The 24345-nt window shown below is 51.6% G+C and overlaps 1 protein-coding gene across 1 annotated transcript in view; it reads left to right on the forward strand.

Annotated features, from left to right (window-relative positions):
- The first annotated feature begins 1523 nt into the window (after window positions 1–1523).
- ABTB2 (ankyrin repeat and BTB domain containing 2) overlaps window positions 1524–24345 on the forward strand; it is a 174230-nt gene continuing 151408 nt past the window's right edge. The window contains exon 1 of the mRNA XM_059405999.1: window positions 1524–2814. Within this exon, the coding sequence (XP_059261982.1) occupies window positions 1932–2814 (883 nt within the window). The 5' untranslated portion in view covers window positions 1524–1931. The remainder of the gene's footprint in view (window positions 2815–24345) is intronic.

A 24345-nucleotide genomic window follows, 5' to 3' on the forward strand; every position in this document is an offset into this window, starting at 1 on the left:
ACACCTTGTGTCCTCTGTTAACTTGAGCTCTCGAACTTGTGTTTTTCGTGTTGCTTCCACCCTGGACTCCGTTCTCTCTCCTGACCATGAGGCGGCGATATTGCATAAATAAAAACCCGCAGAAAGGAAAAATTAAGCCAAACTGCCACAAAAAAAAAAAAAAAAAAAAAAAAAGGAATTTCACAGGGAAAGGGCCATTAATTTCAGAAGCAAAGAGACAAACCAGACATTTCTAGTTCGTATCCAACTCACGGCCCGAAGTTGGAACTGTGTAAGATACAGCACAAAGGAGCCCTTCAGCAGCGGGGGAGGCTGACTTGGGGGCACCCGGTGCACAATCTCCTCCTTCACTTTGCGGTTGCACCGGAGGGGGCATGTGCACGTTCGAGCACGTGTGTGTGCATAGCTGCGGGACAGCAGGCGGACGGAGAGGGCTGGGCGTGGATCTGCTGGAACCACAGCGCTCTGGCTGGCCGCTTCTGGACGCAGGGCCCGAGACAGGTTTACAAGGGCGCTGCTTGGAGGTCAGCACTCGCTTCACCCCGGAGGAAACCGAGTCCCGGCGGGGCGCAGGGCTCCTCCATGCGCACACCGTCAGGAGGTGGTGCATGCCGCCAGGTGCCGGAGCGCAGGCCAGTGCTAGGTACCCTTCTCACCTTCACACACACACATACTCAGACACACCCCGGACAGAAAGTCTCCACCTGACAGCCAGTCGTCCTGTCCAAATATAACGCGGAAGGCACGGGCCCTTTTGAGACTCTGATAAAAGTTAGGACCGTGTCCCCAGAGTTAATGCTCAGAAAACTGCGTAATTTCCCGTGGTGGGGAGGCAGGGGGACCACAGACCTCCTGGAGCCCGTCTATTCGTCAGATCTGGTCTGATTGGAACCTGGAGAGCATCGTAAAGAAAACCAGACGGATTCCGGATAAGCAAGGAAGGACGTCCCTCCTCCCATTAAACACAAATGAGTTTCATCTCAGGAAACGGGAGGGGCCTGTCAGAAAGTCCGGGAGAGAGGTGCGGTGCCTGGCTGGTGCCTCCTCCCCTCGGCGGCTGTTCCACACCCCTCCTCCCAACCCTGGGACCACAGTCCACAAGTCAGCATCGGTGCTGGGCTGCAAGGGGGCTTGAAAGGGGGCTGCGAACGCCCAGTGCCTGGACGGAGGGCAGGGGGCAGCGCACCGTGGCTTTTCCTTTAAATTTTTCGTTAAATCGTCAGCTCCGGACCCTAACGCTTCGACCCCTCCTTTCCCGGTCTCTGCTCGCACCTCCCCGCGCTGCCGGGGGCTCGCGGGCTCTTCCCCCTCCTCCACCTTCATCCACGCCGCTGCACCCGATCCTCGGCCTCCAGCCCCGCCTCCCTCGCCGCGGGGTTTCACCCGCAGCCCCGTGAAATCTGCATAGTGACCGCCCCTCGAGGAGATCATTGGTGCAGCCCCTGCCCGTCGCGGCCGATGATTGGTGAGCCTCCCCGGGTTATTTGCATGCCGGCGGCGGCTGGGTACCCAGCTGTGCGGGCCGCCCGCGCGGCGGAGAAGTTTGCTGAGCGCTTTCTCGCCGGCTGGTCCCGGACTCGCGCGGCGCCGCGAGCCGCCTCCTCCTTCTGCCACCGCCCTGTTCTCCCGGGATTCCTTCTCTGCGGAGGACAGACGCTCTGCTGGCGGGAGGCTGAGGAGGACCAGGGGGCTGCCGCGGAGGAGCGGCGGGGGCCATTCCAGTGACAGCTTCGAGTCGGACGCTGGACGCGCGGGGCCCCGGCCGCCGAGAATCTCGCCCACCTTCCCGCGGCCTCCGGGCGGGCGATGCGGCCGCCGAGCGGAAGGAGGGCGCCCCGGAGAGCCTAGAGCCTGTTCCTGCCCACTTGGGGAAGGGAGCATGGAGTTGTGAGCGCCCCTCGCTCGGCGAGGCCACCGCCGGCAGGCTCCCCATGGCCGGGACGTACAGCTCCACTCTCAAGACGCTGGAGGACTTGACCTTGGACTCCGGGTATGGGGCCGGGGACTCGTGCCGCTCACTCAGCCTCTCGTCCTCCAAGTCCAACTCGCAGGCGCTCAACTCTTCGGCGCAGCAGCACCGTGGGGCGGCCTGGTGGTGCTACTCCGGCTCCATGAACAGCCGCCACAACAGCTGGGACACGGTGAACACGGTGCTGCCCGAGGACCCCGAAGTGGCCGACCTTTTCTCGCGCTGCCCGCGCCTCCCCGAGCTGGAGGAGTTCCCCTGGACCGAGGGAGACGTGGCCCGGGTGCTTCGCAAAGGCGCGGGCGGCCGGCGGCTGCCCCTATTCTCCGCCGAGGCGGTGCGGCGCCTGGCGGGGCTGCTCCGCAGGGCGCTCATTCGCGTGGCCCGCGAGGCGCAGCGCCTGAGCGTGTTGCACGCCAAATGCACCCGCTTCGAGGTGCAGAGCGCCGTGCGCCTGGTGCACAGCTGGGCGCTGGCCGAGAGCTGCGCGGTGGCCGCGGTCAAGGCACTGTCTCTGTACAGCATGAGCGCCGGCGACGGGCTGCGCCGGGGCAAGTCTGCGCGCTGTGGCCTCACCTTCTCGGTGGGCCGTTTCTTCCGTTGGATGGTGGACACCCGCATCTCCGTGCGCATCCATGAGTACGCGGCCATTTCGCTCACCGCCTGCATGGAGAACCTGGTGGAGGAGATCCGGGCCAGGGTGCTGGCCAACCAGAGCCCCGATGGCGGAGGGGCCGGGGCCGGAGAGGTGTCCCCCGAGGCCCTGGAGATGGTCATCAACAACGACGCTGAGCTCTGGGGTGTCCTGCAGCCCTATGAACATCTCATCTGCGGCAAGAACGCCAATGGTAAGTGTGCGGGCCTCAGGCCTTGGACAGATGGGAGAGAATTCCTGCCCTGAATTCCCTAGGGCGAAGCTGGTGAGTGTGCCAGGACCTGGGAGAAAACGTTTGTTTTGAGGATGGAATTCATTAGCTGGTTCTTGCAGGTGGCTGGCTTTTGGAGGTTGATGTACTACATCCTGTTATTCCGTGGCATCATTACTATGTGGATGCTGTTTAGGGATTGAGGCTCTTGATCAAGCCATTCCTGAACCTGTTTTCTCACGAAACTGATTGCCCTGCTGCTCTTTACCTTTGCTTGACTGGATCTCTAGTGGTCTTTCCCCAGCAGCAGAGCAAATGGAATGTGGCTCTGACCCTAGTCTCTCCAGCCCAATAGCAGCAGCCAGAGGCTACAAACTCTTTTTTTTTTTTTTTTTTTTAATTTTTTTTTTTTTTTAAAAATTTTTTTTTTCCCCAGGGGTACAGGTCTGTGAATCACCAGGTTTACACACTTCACAGCACTCACCAAATCACCTCCCCTCCCCAATATCCATACCCCCGCCCCCTTCTCCCAAACCCCCTCCCCCCAGCAACCCTCAGTTTGTTTTGTGGCTACAAACTCTTAAGACCTGAGCCTCGTATAAGTGGGATGGAAGGAAGGGAGCAGGAAGCCCAGGATCAGGTGCAGCTGCCTTGAGCTTTGCAGGCTTCAAGGATGGACTTCAGGCCTCCTCCTAGAAGCAGGAAATTAATGGTGGGTTCTTAACTGTCTGTGCTCAGTGTTATAGTAAATGCACAACCTTATGGGCTTTCCCAAAAGAAATGATGACCCAGTAAACTTGGTGATGGGGGATGGGCAACTGCATGATGGGGAGTTTGAGAAAGGAACCACACTGGGTAGTTGCACTTCTCTGAAGGATGACAAGGCTTCAGTGCAAAGGGTGGAAGGGAAGCACTTGACCTTCACCCTGGTAAGGCGAGGGTGTGACATACATTTAACAGCAAACTGCCTACCAGACTCCAGTTTCAGAAGTCAGCAAACCATAAATTTAGAATGGTACTATGGCTAGACATCCTTGCAATCTGATTGGAAGGCCATTTTGGGGACAGCCTTCGGTGGCAAACAAGTAGTCCGTGGAAGAGGCCAGGCGGGTGATGGTTGAACATCAAAATAGCTAAAATTTAAAGTGAGCACTTAACAGTATGTCAGTCCCTATTCTTAGCACTTCATACATTAATTCAAGAAATCCTAGCAATTCTGTTAAGTAGGTACTCTCTAGTATGATCCTCATTATACTGATAGGGAAACGAAGGCTCACAATTGTTAAGCAATTTACCCAAGATTACACAGACATTAAGCGACAAAGCTAAAATCTGAGCCTGGGCAGGTTCCAGAGTTGAAGCTGTTGGCCATCAGAGGAGAGGAAACAGCGTCATTCTTACCAGTCCAGTTTCCAAGGAGGGCAGCTAACGTCTAAGCCTCATTTTGAAGATAGTTTGTGTGTAGCGGCATGACTTTGCTTAGCCCTTCCTTGGTTTGGGTTTTAATTCTGGCACCACCAAAGGAGATGCCTGGAATGGAAGAGCACTTGCCTTTTAATTTTCCTCCTCAGAGGTCAGAGTTGAGGTCAGCCCAGAATCTGTGCTGATGATGTCACAGCTGATAATGGTGCTTTGCCTTCTGAGTTTGTGGTATCAACACCGGGAACATGAGCTCCAGGAGAGGAAGTGGAGGGCAGGGGAATTTCCACCCACCATCATAGCCCAGGGGAGAATCCTGTACTTTTAGGCTGCGGGGGAGGCCCAGACTGAGCTCAAAGAAGGAAAGCTCCCTAGGAGAAAAGATGGAGGCCCCGAGCCTGTAGACCAGACTAGGAAAAAATGGAAAAAGAGGTGCCAAACAGAACTAAAAACGCCCTTCGTGCTCAGCTGGTACCCAGCAGGTAGAGGAACTTCTCAGTTTTTCCAACTGCAAATTGAAGCTAGGAAGAACAGCTGCCTCTCCAGGGTCCCCTGAAAAGGCAGAGTAGCCAGGAATTGCTAGAACATAGCTGTCTTCCACTAAAGGGCTTACCCCAAAATGCCATTTCTTATCTAGGATCATCACTCCTTGGGATTTCTTTACAGGCTGAGTTTTTGACCCCATCATTGAGCCTCCTCCCTTACTCCAAACAGTCCTTCTCAAGCAGTGCTAGTCAAGACGGCAGGATGCCACGTGACAGACAGCAGGGCTCCCTGGACATCCAGAGCAAGCGTCTCCTTCTGTGCCTTCCCTGGTCTCCTGGGAAGTCTCTTGCAGGCAAGGCGACCCTCCGCTTCCACTTAGGAGCACGGATGCTCATTTTTTATACATGAGATCCTGCCGGTGGCCTCCGTAAGCAGTAACTAGGTTGATTTATGAAGTCTGTTTAGACAAAGTGAAAGGAATGTTTAGTAGAGGAGCGGTGAATTACTTATGCCTGAAAGCTGACTTCAGAGGGAAGCAGAAATTGCTCAGGGAAGGAATGGGAGATCCAAACCTGTGTCATGCGGAAGCCCAAGGCCGGCAGGGTTACCGTTTACGCAGGTGAAGACCGAGGGAGAAGTGGCTACACTTGGGAGGAGGGTGCCGGTTCGTGTTCTTGTCCTGCTGGTCTTCCCTTTCAATTATAGCTTTATTGTTGTTGTGCCTGCTAATTATACAGCATGGGCACATGCATTTGACTCAGCTATATGGGGCTCTTAAACTTTTAATGTCTTGCAACCAGGAATTTAAGGGCCCTAATCCATCTACTCTGGCCATTACTCAGAGTGCTGGGCGAATATGGTTTTGCTCAGCCCAGGATGGATGATAAAAGTTCTGTAGCTTTTATACAACATGATCTCAGCTTCGCAGAGCAGCAGGAGCTCTCTATCACTTGCTCATTCGGTATTGATGTCCGTGTTCCCGGTGTCATTAAGGGATAGTATCTCCGTGGCTTCCTTATGGGACGTAGTATTTATAAGCACGGAGCTGGCAGAAAATAGAAACTTCTCCGGTTCGCTCCCCGCACCCCACCCCACCCCACCCCACCCCCTGCCGGCGCCTGCTCTTTCCTATCCCTGCGTGTAAGTCTGATACTGAGACTCAGTCCTGGGTTTCTTCTGGGCTGTTTGTCTTACGAAGCTTTCATGAGTGCTCAAAGCAGTTGAGAAAATCCTCTTCAGTTCCAAGCCTGTATATGAAATGAGGTTTTTGCTGAGAATGTCCTTGCTCCAAAGCAGTAACCAGGAAGTCCCCAAGAGTAGCACCTTCACGGAGGTAAGGAAGGCGATCTCTGTCACTTCTGCTCTTTATAAGAGTGACCCGGGGCACATTTCTTAAGCATTATCATCTGTAAAATGAGGGGTCATAACTGCACCTGCCTCATAAGGTTGGTATGAGGATTGGGTGAGATCATAGATTTAAAGATCTTAGCACACAGTAAATGCTTAGTAAAGGCTAGCAGTTCATTCAACAAGTATTACTGAGCACTGACCCTGTGCCCACTGCTGGGCATTAGAAGTGCTGTGGATTAAGGGGAGAAGGAGGGTCCACCTCTCATGAAGCTTATAAACCAGTGACAAACAGGGCTTTTACCCTTAGTAGTAAATGTTATTTAAAAAAAAAAAAAAGCAAGGTAATGGGATAATTTGACTAGAGCTAATCTAAATGACAGCCAAGGAGGGCCTCTTTGGCATGTCACTGGTAATAGGAAGTGTATCAGTACCACAGCTATTGAAGAATCTCTAGGCAAAATCTAGTGACTCAGGACTTGTCTGAATTATTTGGTTATTTATCATCAGAAGCAAGGCCCAACCATGTCATTTACAACCAAGAAGTACAGGGCTGTCTCTACAGCAGGTGTGCCGTTCTCCTGGAGGACTCTGTTAGCAAGAAGATGATAAGGAGATTTCCCTGAAGATCGTCAACAAAGGGGGCAAGAGTTAATTGAGGCGCTAGTTGGTATTTAATCAGTTTTCACACCTGGGTAGTCTGAGGGAGGAGGGCAGCTTCTCTTGGACAGTTTTATTGAAGCCAAGGGAGCTGGTAAAACTGGAACAAAGCAAGCTTTGGAAATGAAAACTTATTTCTTTTTCCCCTTGACTGCCAGAGAAATGCAACCCAGCCTCGAGTAGTTAGAGGAACAAGGTGGAGTTGTTCTGCTTTTTCCAGAAGGCTTTACCTGACTCCTCCACCCCTGACTGAGAGAGCCACCTCTCCTCCGTGTTTCTGCAGCCCCCAGAGCATATGCTCATATCATTTCCTGCTTGGGTCTGTCTCACCCACCCCACTGTAAGCTCGTCGTCTCCCCGGGACCCCACAGGGCGTCTGGTGCATAGTAGGTGCTCTGTACGAACTCATCGGGCAAATAAATGATTCTGCTGCCAGATGTTTAATTCCGGAAAGTTGCTTGAAATCCTTGGACACCGGGGAAGAGTCTTCCCCATTTTAATATCGTGGCAGAGAATTTCAAGTTCTTGATGAACAGAGGCAGCGTTTGGGGGGTTCCCAAGCATCAGGAACCTCATTCAACCTTTGATACCCTGATTTCTCACAGGGTTCCCGAGGCCAGCTGTGCAGTAGATGTAAATGGAGGGGTGTCATTTGTATTTCTAAGGTAAACAGGGGAGCTCTTCAGGATGCAGTGCCCAAAGTGGGGGTGTCACAGCAGAAGTCTAATAGGCAGCAGGACTGAGTTGCGAGATGGAGGTAGCCAGTTCCCCTAAGAACAGGACCCCCACATCTCCCTTGCCCCCAGAGCTGCCCCAGAGGGTGAGCTCACTTGATGACTCTTGCTCAGATCACTTGATGTCACTTGATGACCCCCTGCCTCCCGTCTGAGAAGGAAGTAAGGCTGGCACTGCTGAGACACTCCCGGGATGGATGAGCGACACCTAAGTTCCAAGGCAAGCCGGAGACATGGGGTTGGTGCCAGTCCTTGGGCTGGTGCTTATCTGTCCCACTGTCTGTACTTGGCCTTTGCCTGACAGGATGGGGGTGGACGCTTGGCCCCATCTCCACACTTCCATGCTCTGTGCAGCACCTGAAACATTTTTCATCCATGATCTTACTGGGTCCCCATAAAAATCCATGGAACAGGACGGCCCTTTCCCAAAATTCACAGCGAGGTTATAGATGTGGCAGGACCGGGCCCCGGATTGCCCAAGCCTTAGGCCCGTGCTTTTCCTGGGAATAAAGGTGTGAGGAACTATATGCAACCCTCCCCACCGAACTCTTAGTGACAGCAGTATTTATGACAGATTTTATCGGTCGGCAGCCTGCTGGGTCCGGGCGCCCTAAATGGGTTCGGCCAGTGAGTCTTCCTAACCAATGGTGAAAACCAGGCTTCAAGATCTGGGCACAGATGGGCCCCCAGAGGGGTCTGCCTTACTCTGCGTCAGTGTTTCTGGCTGTCCCAGAGTGAATGCCACAGGTGCCATGGGCCTTAAGGACCCCTGGTTGCTGCCCCTGAGGGGCAGGGAGGGCCTGGCAAGGGTCAGCTGCTTGGTGAGCAGTCAGCCCAGTGCAATGGAAAAGCTGTGGCCTCCGCTGCCAGACTCGTACGGAGGGTGAGTCAGTTCAGGACAGGAAGAAACCCAGTAGGAAAGGCACCCCAAGGGAGCCTGCGTTTCAGCCACTGGTCTCTGGGAGCTCAGCTCACGGGATCTGGAGTTGGCAGAAGAGCCTTTATGATTTCCTGATGCAGCCTTCACGGGGCAAAATATCAGTGCTGGGAGCCCGGGGACAGAAGCAGCCTGCATAGCAGGCCCCGGAATGCTTTGGCTCTGAAGTCTGAGTTGGGGCCCATGCTTCCAGCCAGTGGCTCCACATCTCCGTTGATCTATGGGAAAATGAGGGGCTGGTTCTTCTGTGTGGGGCGCTGCCCTCGGTGCCAAGCGGGGGCTCCCGGGGTGGCCTAGCGGCTGGGGTCAGTGTGAAGAGCAGAGCACAGGGTTGGCCTCCCTGGGGGTCCTTCCTGGCACCTTACCTGAGAGGCTGTGAGACTCTGGGCAGGTTCACTTCTATGCCCTAGTTTTCTTCTAACAGGATTTCTCAAAGCTTATCCCTGCTGACCTGTGGGACTGGATGGTTTTTGTTGTGGAGGAAGTCCTGTGGATTGTGGGGCACTTCGTGGTATCCGGGCCTCTACCCACTAGGATGCCCGCAGCATTCCCTCCCCTCCCTGCTGCCAGCGTGACCATCAAAAGCATCCACAGACATTGCCAGATGTCCCCTGGGGGGCAAAATCGCTGGGGATTGAGAAATAGTACCCGCCTCTCAGGATGACTCTGAGGATTTAATAAAAGCCCCTGTAAGGAACTCTGTACTCTGGTGCATAAAATATTAATTCTAATTATTGCTGTGTTTTTGCAGACTCATGTTGAATGTACTAGTCTTATTTGCTTTTGCTGTAGTGGGAATCTCTAGTGCAGGGGGAGATCGTGACCCAAATCCCAGGGTGACAAGGAGTAGCCACAAGGATTTCCTTGGTGACTAATAGGTAGAGGGAAGTTAGGGAATCTGGAAAAAGCACCCTCGCACCCTGCTCCATTATGATTGTCCCCAAGATGAAGCCGGCTGGCACAGGGCAGTGAGATCAGACCCCCTTCCCCACCCTGAGCTCCTGCCAGGCCCACTGCACTGAGGACTGTGGCAGTGCACACGCCAGGCTCCCGGCCCCAGGGAGCAATTCCACTATGGATATTGGCCCCCGCTTGTTGCAGTTGCCAAGTCCTGAGCCACGGGACAGCAGGTGTTTTGTGTTTTGCTGGCCTGTCATGTAAACATACTTTGTGGTCTTCTTGCTTGTTTAAAAAAAAAAAAAAGGCCTAAATGGTTTTGCAGCTCTGGCAGCATGTTCGGAACCCCATGCCGAACTGGGAGGAGAAGGCGAGGGAGCACAGCCCAAGTAAGCCGAGATGTGCACGCCGGCCTCATTACTCGGCTTCTTCCTGAGAGCAGGCTGTGGACAGGGCAATGGAGACAAGTTGGAGGAGGGCAAGAATTGATCTTGACTATCGGGGAGCGTGGGGTCTGGTAGGGAAAGCAAAGCGTATGCCCAGATCCTTGCAAGGAAGTGCAGCGTGGCTGGCTTTGGTTGGCAAGGATGGTGCTGATTGCTTTCCATCCGCTGGTCCCCTTCTGCTCCCGAGCCCTTCTAAGAGGTGGATGTCCTATCTGCCCTATAGATGGGGACCTGGAAGCTTTTGGTGACAAGAGAGCTCAAAGCAGGGAAGAGGAGGCCTGGCTGGGAGGGAGGGCTGCTTTGTGAGGATGTGGTATGGGAACTAGTGGGACTGGGGCAGGCAGGTCTGGGGCAGGGAAGGGGAGGCAGTGTGAAGAGCACACAGGCTTCCAGACGGAGGGAACGTGGGACGCAGAGACCTGGAAGCTGAAGTGTGTGTGTTGGAGAACAGCAGGCAACCCCGCTTGGCCAGAAGCTTCAGATGCTGGATGGGGAGAACAAGGCAGATAACGCAGCAAAAAGGGACAGCTTTCCCACATCTTTTATCCAGATGTTAAGAAGCCTGCCAGAGTGCAGGAAGAGAGCTTTCCAATACTCATTTTTATAATTCAGAAATCGAGTGCGTCTGCTCCCCCAGCACATCTTAACCACAGCCCCAGACCTCCCGTTACCCCTTTTGTTGATTGGAAGCTTGGCCTCAGCAAAGCACACACCCTTCTCCGCGCTTCCCATCCCCCGCCCCCGCCACTGTCCCTTGTCCTAGCAGTACAAGGAACGAGGGAAGACTGAGCAAGCCGGCCTGGGCTGAGAGGGCATGAAGAACCAGGCTTCCATTCACCTTGCTTCTCCCATTCAACTTGGCTTCAGACTCAGCCTTTCGTCCCAGGGCCCTAAACAGAGCAGTTCGGGCCAAAGCAATGCCAGTACCAAGTGAAGGTCAGGGCTGACAGTCCTGTTAAATGAGGCCATTGGATTGACTCTTGCCAAGGCAGGGTTTCCAAATCCTGGAGATTGGAGAGGGACATAAAGCAGGATCAGATACTTTCTTCGGTCAGGAGTATGATTGGATAGGTTCAATTTCCGGTTTAGCGTTGATCATTCTGGAAAGTAGTGGGTCAGTTCTCAGGTTTAGTCACCTTCCAATGTTGGTGAAGGCCTTTCCAGAGCATTGATAATAAAGACTTCAGTCTTATTAAATGTTTGATCTGGTGGAACCACGTTATCCCTCCACGCCATCTGGACTGGACTCCCTAGGGCCTGGTGGATTTCCACTGACAGTAATACAATGTGGTAGGTCATCAATGGCCTAGCTAATAACTCTGCTGTTAGTGCTTTTCCTGACCCCAGTGAAGGAATTCTCCTGTAAGAAAAAAGAGCTTTTGAATGAAATATATATGTATATACATATACACAGTCATTTATAGTTAATGATTTTGGGGTCCATTTTTTTCCAGCAGTGAGTTGAGGAGAAAGGGTGGGTTCAGGTCCATAATGGGAAAATTAAACAGGGAAACTGAACTTGGAAGTACCAGATAGACAAGATTTGGGTGGGGAGAGATTAAATTGGAACTCAGAGAGGGCAAAACAAGCCTTTCAGTGCATGAAAATCATCCCTGAAACCAAGGCCAAGCATTTGTTAAAAATTAAAAAAAAACAATTTTTTTTTTTTTTTTTAGTCTGTATCTTTTAAAATATGAAAATCAGCATTTTCTGTGAGGAGAACTGTTAATAAACACAAGCTAAAGCTCGGACACTAAGCAGCCCTCTGTACACAAGCATCTAGGACAGTCCAGTCCAGCGAGCTGAGGGTTTGGATCTAGAAAGCTCTGTGTTGGAGCGTGGCCCCTCTGTGACCTGGAGTGAATCACTCTGTCTTCTTGGCTCTCCGTTGCTTTATCTGTGGTGTGAAGAGGTCAGGCTAGATTCTCCAAGGGCCCTTCTGTCTCTGATAATGTTTCTAGACCCCACAAGGACGCTGTGAAATCTTTTTCCTAAGGTCAAGCCCTGTGCTTAGCATCCTGGGGAAAGAAACACCCCGGGATGGAGCTGGACGTGCTCTCTGAAGCCCTGTCTGGGTGGTAGGATGAGACAACAGCCTTTTCCATATTGGGATGAACTGCAATTATGTATTAGAAATCTTAATAACCACCCCCCTGCCCACCCCTATCGAAGGGATAAGTTCTATCTCCTCCTGGCCAACCTAGCACTTCGGTGCACAACAGCTGCACCCAGACCCTGGCGGGCCGGCACTGTGGTGGGACTGGCTCCCTCGAGGTGACTTCATGCAGTCAGTGTTGGAGGCCCGCCTACCCAGACTTGGGTATTTATAGCAGGGGAGCAGCTAAGGGGGAAAAAAAATTAAATACGCTACACCCGTGTTTCTCCTATGTGGGACAGAGACAGGCATTGTGAGGAATTTAGAAAGCAGGGCTGTATAATCCAGCAAGATATTTTTAAATGCTGTTTGTTGCAGTTGGCAGGGCCGGTTTTTCAAAGAGGAGGGAAAGAGTAAGGGGGACGATGACAGGCTGCCAGCAACCCCAGGCACTGGGATGTGGAGCTCAGCAGTCCAAGGTGCCTGGGTTCTGAACCCCGGTTTACCCCGCAACCACACAGTTTGAGCGGCTCTGTGAATGGGGCAGCTTACCGTCCTGTCCTTCCCTGCCAGCCCATCCCCCGGACGAATCCCCAGGCTGAAGTTGAACAAAATGTTCTGAAGGAGGCAGAACAGACCGCCTCAAAAGTTGCTCCTGTACAGGAGCACACACTTTGCGGGCAGGTTGCTTGCAGCTGTCCATCTGGATATAACCCTCCTGGGTAGAGCCAGGCAGGCCAGAATGATGCTGGGACCCAGCTCAGTAGCAGGGGAGCACACTGCGTGGTGGAGCTGGCCCTGGACAGCCATCCCAGGGAGCCCCACCTGGCTTGTGGGTGCTCGTCAAGTATTCTAGGAGAGACCTGTGTGCCTTCTACCATGTTGGTCTTTAGGAGACAGACCGTGGGTCACAGGGCAAGAGTGGAGTTTGGGACGCATCTACTTGTTCATCCAACAAATATTTGCTGAGGGCTTACTGTGCGCTGAGAACCCTCCCAGGTCTGGGGACAGAGGCCCAGGGGTAAGGAGGAAGAGGGAGGCATGCTGTAAGAATTACGGTGAGGCCAGCCCGGCTGGAGCAGAAGGATCTGGGCAGGGGAAACAGCAGGTGGCTGGTGGGCTCCGGGAAACGAGCGTGGCTGGCCTGGGGTGAAGGTAGGGGAGCAGGGAGATTTGGTTGGAGAGCCAGTGGAGGGGTGGTGAGCCAGGTCGGGCCTTGTAGGCCATTGGGGGGCTCTTCGACTGTTAATCAGAGTCCGCTGGGAGCCACTGGAGGGACTTAATGCACAGAAATGACACAATCTGATTTGTACTTTAACGAAGTCAGCCCCTCTGCTAGGTTGGAAGGAGAGCGTAGCATCGAGGATGGGGTAGAGACAGCATGACCGCTGGGAGGCTTTTGCAGTAATCCAAGTGAGACAGGATGGTGGCTTGGGTTGGGAGTCAGCAGGGAGGTTGTGAGTTCGTGGGTGTATTTTGAAGTTACAGCCTTGGGCTCTGTCAGCAGTTTGGGAGAGGAATCAGGATGACAGGAAGATGTGTAGTCTGAGCCCCTGAAAGGAGGGAGTAATCATTTCTTAGAATGGAACAGCTGTGTGTGGAAGAAGCCGGATCGAGCCGCAGGTCAGCCTGTGAGTTTGGTTGCTTGTCCCACACTCCTGCGTAGAGATGCCAAGCAGGAGGTCGGCCTCCAGATCTCCTTACACTCTCTTAATCAAAGGATGTGTGGAAACATTGCTTGCCCTTTGTCTGACCTGCTAGTGGGCACCGTCCAGGAGGGTCAGATAGGGCCTCCGGCAGGAGAGATTTATTTTGTCTTCTAATTCCGTGGTTGAGGGCCTTAGGAGCCCCTCAAGTTTGCTCTCTAGCTTCATCAAGGGCAGCCAGCAGCTTTAATGAAGATTGTAGACCCTATCATTTCCTGTCATTAACAAAAGATCTGTTTAATTCGGACCAGGTGTTCGGTGGATCCATCTGACCCTGGGCCTGTACCCCTTGGTCTTTCGAAAGTGAGGCTCCATTTCAGGTGCTTTGGGTTCGTGAAGGTCAAATCTGAGTCAGGAATTTAGCCCCAGAGAGAACCTTCTTGGGTGCTTTGAGAAGGCAGAGGGGGCTCTGGAGAAGTCAGAGAAAGGCTCTGTGGGAGGGTCCGAGTGCCTCTTGGATGGGCTGGTCTCCTGTTCCTCCTGAGGAGCATGACAGCGCAGAGTGGCCGAGAAGTGGAACATGAGAGAGTCGCCACTGCCTGACTGCCAGTTAGTTATCTGGTCACTGAGCCTCAGTTTTCTTCTCCTGTTTAATGGGTATTTATCATGGTTCTTATCTCATTGGGTTGTTTCCTTGGGTCTTGACCCTGGGTTCACATTAGAATCACCTGGACAGCTTTAAACCCATGTGCATGAGTGCGCACACACACACACACACACACACAGACATGCACACCTGTGTATGTGTGTGTGTCTTAAGGCCCCACCTCCAGGAATTCTGATGTCTTATGTAAATGACCTGGAGTGGGGCCCAGACCATGTGGGAAGTGTTCCTGGGAAGTCTGGTGCTCTTTGAGCACTCAGACATTAGCGATTATTGGTGGTAAAAGAATCATTGTTCTGGAGTACTCATTTCTGCCCCACCCCGGATGGTGACTTTCCTTCACTCCGCTGCTATGCTGCTTTGGCTCACTCATCTGGAAGGATCACCAGAGAACACCCAAGAGAAGCTTGAATTGTTAAGGTTGTGCGGAAGGGACCGAGTGATATAACAGAGTTATTTATCCCTTCAGTAAATGAGGTGGGTACTATTTTATTCTATCTTTGAGTGGAGAAAACAGAGTTCCAGATTAAGTCACTTTCCCAAGGTCGTGCCACTGAGAAGTAGAGACTATAGTTGAACCCAGGCAGCCTTCCCCCCGCTTCTCTACTCTGTAGCCATGCTGTGTTCCCTTCCCAGCCAGAGAAGCCAATGGACTGAACTCTCAACTCAGGCTCCCAGCACATCCCTGCCTCATAGGAGCTTCTCCAAGGTACCAGCCCCAAGGCCAGGCCCCTTACCTCTATCCTCTCATGTCATTCTTAAAATCACCGGAGTGGTATGTCTTCTTCTTACCCCACTTGCACAGGGGAAGACCGTGAGGTTCAGAGAAGTCTAAGAAGTGGCATAGCTGGTAAATGACCCAGCAGGATTCAAACCCAGGTCCGTCTGGCTCCAGAGTCCCCGGGTGGGGAGGGAGTATATACAGTGATTCCCCGAGCGGATAAAGGAACAGGTTGGTCCAGGAGGGTGAGAGGAACAGAAGCAAGGCCAGAGCATCCCTCGCTGCTTCTGAACAACAGAATCCTGTAAGTGCCTTAAAATAGGGACCTTGCTTGGCCGGGTGGCCGAGCCGACAGGCCTGAGAGCTGTGGTTGGAGGTGTTTGGTTCTCTGCATGTTTAAAGAGATCTCCTGCCAAGCTCATTGCTTCTCATCTGTTGCTGTGAATGAAATAACCTCTGAGAGACTGTATGTGTGGGTTGCTTAAAATAGTTCAAGAGGAAGAATGTTTGGAAGCTTCTAGCTCCCTGAGTCTATTTCCTCTTGATTTATGACACCTTAGAGAGTGCCGGGCCTCCTCTTGTTTATTCTTCTGGCTTTTCTTTTCTACCATATTTTAGCCTTTATGTCACTGTAAACCAAAGAAATTTGTCCCCAGAAAAAGTGACAACCTTTCCTAAGTAATTTAACGGTAGGGGGCTGCACATTTGATTTTTTTCTTTTAAAAGAAGAAAAAATGAGGTGAGGCCGTTTGTTTTGGAAACGGTCATGTCTCTCTTCCAGCTGCAAAAGTTCCCAGATCATAGTGATGGTGTTTGCTCTGGGGTGAGAAGAATTTATTTTATTTTATTCATTTGCACTAAGACCTGCCCTGGAAGCGTGAGTTTTCTTACAGCCTTCACTGTGTGGTGCCCTGGAGGCCTGGGCTGTGGGGGAGAGAAGTTCTGTTCTGTTTGAGGCCACTAACTGGGTGAGGCCATTTAAATGGAAATTTAGTAAAAATTCAATGAGATTAAAAAAAAAATCATTTCCTTAGTCACACAAGGCACATTTCCAGTGCCCACTCATCGCAAGAGGCTGGTGGCCACCATATTGGACAAGGAAGATGAGAGGCCTCTCCATCATCGGAGACAGTTCTAGGGGACGTGTGGCCAGTAGAGTGGGTCATTGGTTGGTCACTTGGGGTCAGCTTTCTGGGTTTTCACAAGCCTCAAAATTTTAACTATTCTCTAGCCTCTCCAAAGCTCTCTGTTTGCAGAAACAAGAAGATTCATGGAAGTGGAGATGAAGGCCATTGATTCTTGTGGCTCTAACCTCTGGACCCTTGACACGAGGTCAGGTTTTATGGTTTTCCAAGCTGTGTGGCCTAGGGCAAGTCACTTAGCATCTCTGAAGTGGTTTCCTTGTCAGTGAAAGTGTGGTTTTCAGATACCTTGGGCTTTTGTAAGGATTAAACAAAATGAAGAAATAGGAAAGAAACACTTAGAATGCCTGACACAACACACACATGCTACAAAGTTTTGTACATTTTCTCCCTGCAGCAACATTGTATCCTTCAGAAGTAGATACTGTTTTCTTTCCCGGGTGGTGAGACAGGAGACAGGCTCCCCAGGTACCACAGCGGTCATCTCTGCTCTGACTCCCAGCTGCAGAGTTCTCCAAGCTTCTTCTCCCTTCCTGGATCATAGATGGGCCCTTTGTCAGAAGTTGGAGGCTGCTTGTTTGAATTAAAGACCCTTCTGAACACACGTTCTTTCAGGAACTCCTATTCCTTCCACCACTGGAGGTGAGCTCTTTTCAGAGGCGTTTTGCCTAAAGTGGGCCCGTTGGTATCCACTTGGAGAGCTGCTGCTGCCAGAGCCCATGGCTCCTTAGAACTTGACATTTACCCAAGAGGTTAAGATTTTTAGCACTTTGCAGGACCTGGGGTCCTTTTGCATCTTTGCTAAGAGGCCTGAGCCCGAGAACCCTTAGTGGGCTCTGGGAGGAAGGTGGCTTTGAAAGGAGTGTCCTTTGAGAAGAGTAGGACCAAGAGAGGCCTCTCTGATGGGTAGAGGCCTCTAAGAAGATATGTGCTCACTCTGGGGGCCTGGGTTCAAATACCAACTCCATTACTCACTTGCCCAGATCATACAGCTCATTATGGAACCTTTCTGTGCCTCAATTTTACCATCTGTAGAATGGGGACAATCCTAGAACCTACCAGGGCTTTTCTGAGGACTAAATGGGATGACGCCAAACCAAGCCCCCAGCCCAGTGCCTGGCACCTAGCAGCCACCGGCACGTGCTCCCGGCCATCCTCACGGTCACTGCCTCCGGGCAATGGAATTTGGTGTGCTTTCACTTCCCATGGGGCTCACCTTTTCTGCTTGAGGATGTATTATCTGTCTGGTCAGAAGAAGCGACCCAGAGGGTGTCAGCTCTCCCAGTGAATGGCTAGGTCAAGTTCGTATATCTTGAGCCTCCATGTGGTCTTTAGAGAAAAGAGAGGGCAAGAGATGCTCCTCTCTCTCTCCTTTCTGGAGGACAGCAGGGGTAAAAAGTGCAACTCTGCAATGGTCATGTCAGGTCCTCACAGGGTAACCAGCAGCCTGCCTCCCTCCTGCTGAGATGGGTGACCAGCACTGCCACATCCAGCAGTGGACTCAGAGCTGGATTTGTTCTGGAAGATGAATTTGTGGTGGGAAATGCCCATATCATCGTGCAGTTGCCACTCGTTTGCCCATAGCCAGAATGTGCTAAATCTGCCACTTGTAACAAAATCCAAATAACTTGGAACCATATGCAGGGAATCGAATAACTGTCACCACAGTTGTTACGAGAGATGGATTTCAGTGCGGGGAATCCAAGTGCCGCCAAAGGGGGTGGTTGCCCTACCTTCCTTCCGCAGATGGTTCTACCGAGGGAGGCACCCCTTTCAAGCAGACGCTTCTAAGAGAAGGGAGGGACATGGGGCCAGGATATTGCATAGCGTGATGGCATTTGTGTAACTTGGGCCCTGCATGGGCCATCCCAGGCTGACCAAACCCTTGTCCTTTGTGCGGCTTCCCTGGCATTGACCCATCACTCACAGTTAATCGGTAACTAGGACCCTTCTTGGCAAATAGTTGCTTTGCTAGTTATCTGTGCCAGGGTCTTCTCTGTTATTCCAGGGGGCCCCTGGAATGCCAAAAGACCCCAGTTGGGGTAGGGGGTGTCTGTCCAGATACCTGTAGCATGAGCCCAAACGTCTCCTGTGCCCTAAAATGGCGGCAGTTCTTGCATCAGTCATTTCCGCCTGGCTGGGGGCTGGAAACATCTTGGGGCACTTTCAGAAGTATTCCAGGCCCCACCTTGGACATAGTAAGTAAAAACCTAGAACAGTGGGGCCAGAACACTGTTTCCTAAAGGCCCCTCAGGTAATTCAGATTTGTGAATCCATCCTCACCTGGATCTAGGCACCTTTCAGAGCATGCATTGGGCAAAGGCCCCTTCAAGAAAGAGCAGGCCCGTGTGGCCGGTGCGTCAGCGTCTCCCCCGCGCAGCGGGGTGAACACTGTGATGTGGCTGAGCGGGAGCGGGCGGGGCGGGGCATTGCCGACATTTACTGGGTGCTCTGTCGTTCCGTCCTCTCGACCAGGCTCTGAGGTGATGAGAAGCCAGGTTGATGTTCACCGAGTGCCTGCTCTGAGATGGGGCAGGATTCCAAGCGGTTTGCACGGGTTATATCATGGAACCCCAAGCCCACCTATAAAGTAGAGGCACATTCATCTTCGCTTTCCAGATGAGGAGGCTGAGGCTGAGAGACAATTACAGTGACTTGGCCAAGTGTCTCTCTCTCACACACACACACACACACACACACACACACACAGCAGGCGGCAGGGGTGGGATTTGATGTCAGAATGACCAGACTTCAAAGCCCAAGGCTTCCCTCGCTGGAAGCTCACTAGGATTTTAATCCCAACCCTTAGGCTCTTGAGAGTAGGTCAAATAAGAATTCTGTATTCTAAATAGAGTGCAAGATTTTCCAGAAGGGTTTGCCATGCCGTCTTTCCTCGCAGCATTGCCCCTGGCCCTCCAGCCCCGATTTTTGGAGCCTGGTTCTTTCCATCTACAGACCCAGTCCCTGACTGAGACCGGCCACTAGTAAACTTATGCCAGTCGCCGCTGAGCCTGTTTGTGCAAAGCCCCTGCTTGCAGCTCTGCCGGGACCGAGGCGTAGAGTCGGCACCTTCCTCAATATATCAATCAATTGGGATCTGGGAGTGGAACAGTCACTGCCCAGGGTGCAAACTCCACAAAGGTCTCCCAGCCACTATCCCTCTTCATTGCTGCTACTTAGATAGATGGTTGTCCCTCTCTGCAGCCTGAGAGGCAGACAGCCCTGTGACTGAGGGTGCTGCCTGGGTTGGAAGCCTGGATCCGCCGCTTCCTTGATGAATCCCTTCCTTGATGAATTTGTATCTCCGAGCCTTAGTTTGCCTGTGAAATGGGGTTAATACTACCTACCCCTTATGGTAGTTGCAGGGTAAGGCAGTTGTAAGGCAATTACACTTCCTAAGACATTTAAGATAGTAGCTGGCATATAAATGTCTGGTATGTTAACCATTACGATGATCATGAGGGCAACAGTGACTATTGGGGGTACAGGTGAGGGCCGTTGGGGACCCTTCCCACAGTCTGATGAGGGTACCCACTCCTATGTGAGCACATCCTGAGTGTTTCAGTGGAAAAGATCAAAGGTTTTAGAGATAAATCTGGGTTTAATCCCAGCTAAGGTGATTCTTTTTTTTTTTTTTTTTTTTAAATGTGAGGTTGGGAAAACCCCAGAGGCGATTTGATTTGTTTTGTTTTCTAATCTATAAAATGAGGACAAGAGCAGCACCTGCCTCATGGTGGTGTAAAGGTGAAAGGCAAAAACGTGAGCAAATCACGGGCTTAGCTGGTAACAAATGAATTGGGAAGAAAAATAGGGGTCGAATGAACAGTAGCAATGTAATAGATGAAAGTAAAACCCAACCTCAAACGATGACATATGGCATGATACAGCATTTGTCAAGTTAAAAACAAAGTTTTTAAGTGAAACAGTTTCGGAGGGGCACCTCTGGGCACAAGAAACGTGCATAAACGCTCTCCTGAGCGTGGCTGGTGAACCCAGCTGGTGTGTATGACTGGTGTGGGGAGGGAGGACCTGGTGTCTTCCTTGTGGAGGGTTGTCAAGGCTCTGGCTTTGTTTTGGAGGTGAGTTACCATTATCACAACAAAATAAACATGGGCCTGCACCAGGGATTACCACACGTCCAATCTGTGCATCCGCAGTTAAGAACATAGTGGGTTCTCAGTAGTTGGTAACTCTCATTATACCATGGACCACTCGGACCATTCCCTAGGCCACCACGATTACCCTCTGAGATGGCCTGTCGTCTGCACAAAATGCCCAGGAACCACGCCTTTCCACCTCCACCCCAGCGGCCTCTGCGTGGGGAATGTGGAGCAGTAGGGTCATCTCCGTGGCCTCGCTCTTTAGGTTTGCCGCGGGTCTTGGGCATCAGCTCCCGTGTGGGTCTAACACAGTCGAACAAAGACGGGGCTGTTTTTTGTCTGAGCTGTGCCAGATATGAGGGCTTTCATTTGAGTCACTTTAGGAGCGTTTGTGTTCTCCAGGAGATTTTCTTTCCAAGGGAAGGCAGTGTTTGGTTTGGAGCCGATGGTGTTTGTCTTGGTGTGATCTTAGACCTCTCTGCTTTCATTGCCCCCATCCAGCGTCACAACTCTTGCCTATGGCTTTTCTCTACCCCTGGTTCCTTCCCTTGACAGAGGAGATGCATGGAGGGTGCTGGAGACACCCTAGTCCTGTGCCTCTGGGTCTGTGGCATCTGGGTCTCAATGACCCTCACATCTTGCCACCCTCTGAATTTGATGAAGGAGAGGAGAGTGTGGGTTTTGGAATTAAGGACACCAAGGTTCAATTTCGAGATCTTCACCATGTCATTGGGAGGCATGGGCATTATTTATTTTTCCTTATTTTAAATTGAGGGGCACAAAGTACAGATTCCTAAATTCCATGAAGCTTGATGAAATTTTACGCAGCTGCGTAATCGACCCAAGGGAAGCTCAAGATCTAAAATACACCCACCCTAGGAAGTCCTCTCATGGTCCTTCCCTGTTGGTACCCACCCTCCCGCCCTGGCCATCTGCCCCCAAGTAGCCATTATCCTGACTTTTGTCCCTATCCATTCATGTTGCCTGTTGCAGAACTTCTAGGGGTGGGAACATTATCAAACCTTTCTGACCCTCCCCCCCTTTTTTTGCAAGTGAAATTGTAGTACTTGTGTTGTAGGGTTAAGAGAATCAAATGAGATACCAGTGTATCTCATCTTTGTAAAACAGTTAACACTTGGGGCGCCTGGGTGGCTCAGTGGGTTAAAGCCTCTGCCTTCATCTCAGGTCATGATCTCAGGGTCCTGGGATCGAGCCCTGCATGGGGCTCTCTGTCTGCAAGGAGCCTTCCTCCCTCTCCCTCTCTGCCCGCCTCTCTGCCTAATCTTAAAAAAAAAAAAAAAAAAAAAAAAAAAAAAATTAAAAAAACATAGTTTTAAAAACAAACAAACAAAAAACAGTTAACACCTCATCAGGTAAAGCTGTTTATTGTTGACTGTTGACATGGTGGACTTCCGAGTTCTCCCCTGTGTCTTCCCCTCCGTGCTAGCTGCAAGGCCTGTTTCCTGTGCCCTGCACGCCCTTCCCTGCCCTGTGGCCCCTTGAACACCCTTCTGAGATGGTTCCATCTGTGGTTTTCAGGGTTTCTTACTGAAAGAGTTCTTCTTAATAAGGCAAAGGAAATGGACAGGAAAGCCGAGTTCTCCTATTTTGCTTCTCTCTCTTTTTCCCAAAGAGGGTCTGTTTGTTCTATTAGCAAAATCAACAGAGGCATTGCTGGACTGGCTCCCCTGGGTGGGGGCTCCTTGGGTGCTGCTCTTGCTGACATGCCAGGGGTTGTGGTCACTGAGGGTTCAGAAGCTGTGGGAGGAGCCATCTTTCAGTTCCTCAAAAACAAAAAGCCAAGTGATCTTCTGGGTTTGCCTAAAATTCTAGGGTTCTCATTCAATTCCTGAGGCCAAGAGGAGACACTAATTAATACTCTGAGTTTGGGCAAGGGGGGGTGCATTCTGTTTTCAGGATGTGTGATTCCACGTGACCTTAACCCCATTGATTTTTATCCTGTCCTTACCCGAGGAGAGGTCTTCACGGGGGAGGAGGTAGAACCATGTGCCTGGCGGGCGGCCTGAGCGAACAGAGGGCAAAGTGGGGGCCATGAAGGCAGAGTCCGTGAATTTGTGGTGAGGCCCAAGGCGAGGTCTGCCCATAGGACACTGTACACACCTTTACAGAATGTCAGGTCTTGGGTCAAAATACAGGTGAAACATTCTGGGCCCCACGCTTCAGGGAGAAGCTTCTAGTCAGGAAGCAGGAATTAAACAGGCATTTGTACCATGGTTTGCTAGATGCTGTGCTTGGAAGACCCCGGCTGTCGATCCAAATTGGGGGTACAGGGTCATCGCATCCCTGGAGCCGGTGTTGTTTGCATGGGATTGGAAATATAAACAGAGGTTAACCCTTGGATGTCTGAAACATGCGGCCCCCATCAGCGTATCCTTGGGACTCTCACGAAACACATTTCCAAGGATAACATCCGTCCACCCCATAAAGGAGATCTTGGGTTTACTGAACTGCTTGATGCCTTTGCTGGTGGCAAGACCATTGATAATTGTTCCCCCCACAGCAACCTTGTAGCCTCTGTGCCCTGGGCAGTGGATGGAATGTTGAATACACAGGCTCTCTGATTCTGCAGGAGAGTTTCCTTTCCCTGTGAGGTGGCTGAGATGGGCTGGGTGGGGAGATCCATTTATGAACCAAAGACTTTATTAGTAAGAGTTTATGAGCAAGAGACTAGCCCTGCCACAGAACCCGAAGAGGGATGTGTTTGTTGTGGAAGAAGATACCCGCTTGGCATCCCTCACGTGGCCAGTCATCGCGTGTGGGGCCAGGATGCCAGATTTCTGCAGTTACCATGGGACCCAGACTTAGACAGGAAATCATGGTAGGATGGGAAGGAGTCCAAAACACACACGGCTGGTATACAGGCTGCAGTTAGGAAAGAGAGTAGGAGAACAATCTATCTATTTTCCTGCATGAGGAGTGCAAAATCAAATGGGGTTGTTTTTCCACGACTCCTTATGTTTTATGGACCTGATTTTCAAGCTTTAAGTTTTTCCATATTAAGCAATCCTTGGGTTATTTGAAGTGACCCTTTTGTATGTTTGTGGAGAGCACTCCTGAGGCGGGTTATGTGTTTTTAAAAGCTCCCAAACTTAAAAAGAACCAGTGTCCCTTGCAGCCTGGGGAGGGGGGGGGGGCGGCGCTTTCTTTCTCCAGACCTGGAAGGAATCTCTTTTTTGTTCTGTCACCGTGGTCTCTTTCCTGCGCGCCACCCCCATGAAACCCCACCCTCCCCCATTTTCCGGGACGTGCCAGTGGAAGGTAAGAGGGGTCCTGCTGTAGGCAGACTCCTCACGGCTGGGTTTCCTGGAAATCTCTGCCGCCAGGTTCAGCAGCTGACGTCTCTCATTCATAAAGAAGCACCTTTTCATCCCCCCTGTGCAGTTGTTAAAAGAAATAGAAAAAATCAGGAAGGGAATCTAGCCTTCTGCAGATGTAGCTCTGGAAAAGTCCAGTCCAGGCCAGACTGTTCACAGCTTGGGAACAGTTCCAGGCCTCCAGAGGAACATTTCCCAGGTCGCTACTGAGAGAGCTCTGCATGGACTGCCCTGATCTCTTTCTTGGGGGCCACGCTGAACCGTCAACGAAATGATAGTTACAACATGGGGCTCGCAGCCCTGTGCCCCATTGGCTGCTGTCTGTCTCTCTGCTGGGTGAGGTATGATCTATTGAAGTGACTTCCCTGGGTTGATTGCCCCCACACCCCCCGTGACATTCTAACTTAACCGCCAGCGTGGGAGTGAGGGGAAGGCAATACTAATATGGGGACAGCGCCCTAGAGTTTTTACAACGTCGTTTTACGTTCTGCCTCATTCAGTCACCATGATAGCTAGCATTCATTGAGCCTTTACTATAGACCAGCTACATTGCTGAACACTTTACAAACTTCACCAGGTCTAATCCTTAAAACAACCCTATGTGGTAACACTCCATTTCTATTTTACAGACGTGGAAACCAGCCCAGAGAGATTAAGCCTGTGACCTAAGATCCTTGGGTTATTTGAAGTGACCCTTTTGTATGTTTGTGGAGAGCACTCCTGAGGCGGGTTATGTGTTTTTAAAAGCTCCCAAACTTAAAAAGAACCAGTGTCCCTTGCAGCCTGGGGAGGGCGGGGGGGGGGGGGCACTTTCTTTCTCCCCCCACCCCCCGCTAGTTGAGGGCGGACCAGGGATTGGAACCCAAATCTGCCCACCTCAAAGC

This window comes from Mustela nigripes, chromosome 1 (assembly GCF_022355385.1).
Source record: "Mustela nigripes isolate SB6536 chromosome 1, MUSNIG.SB6536, whole genome shotgun sequence".
NCBI classification, from domain to species: Eukaryota; Metazoa; Chordata; class Mammalia; order Carnivora; family Mustelidae; genus Mustela; species Mustela nigripes.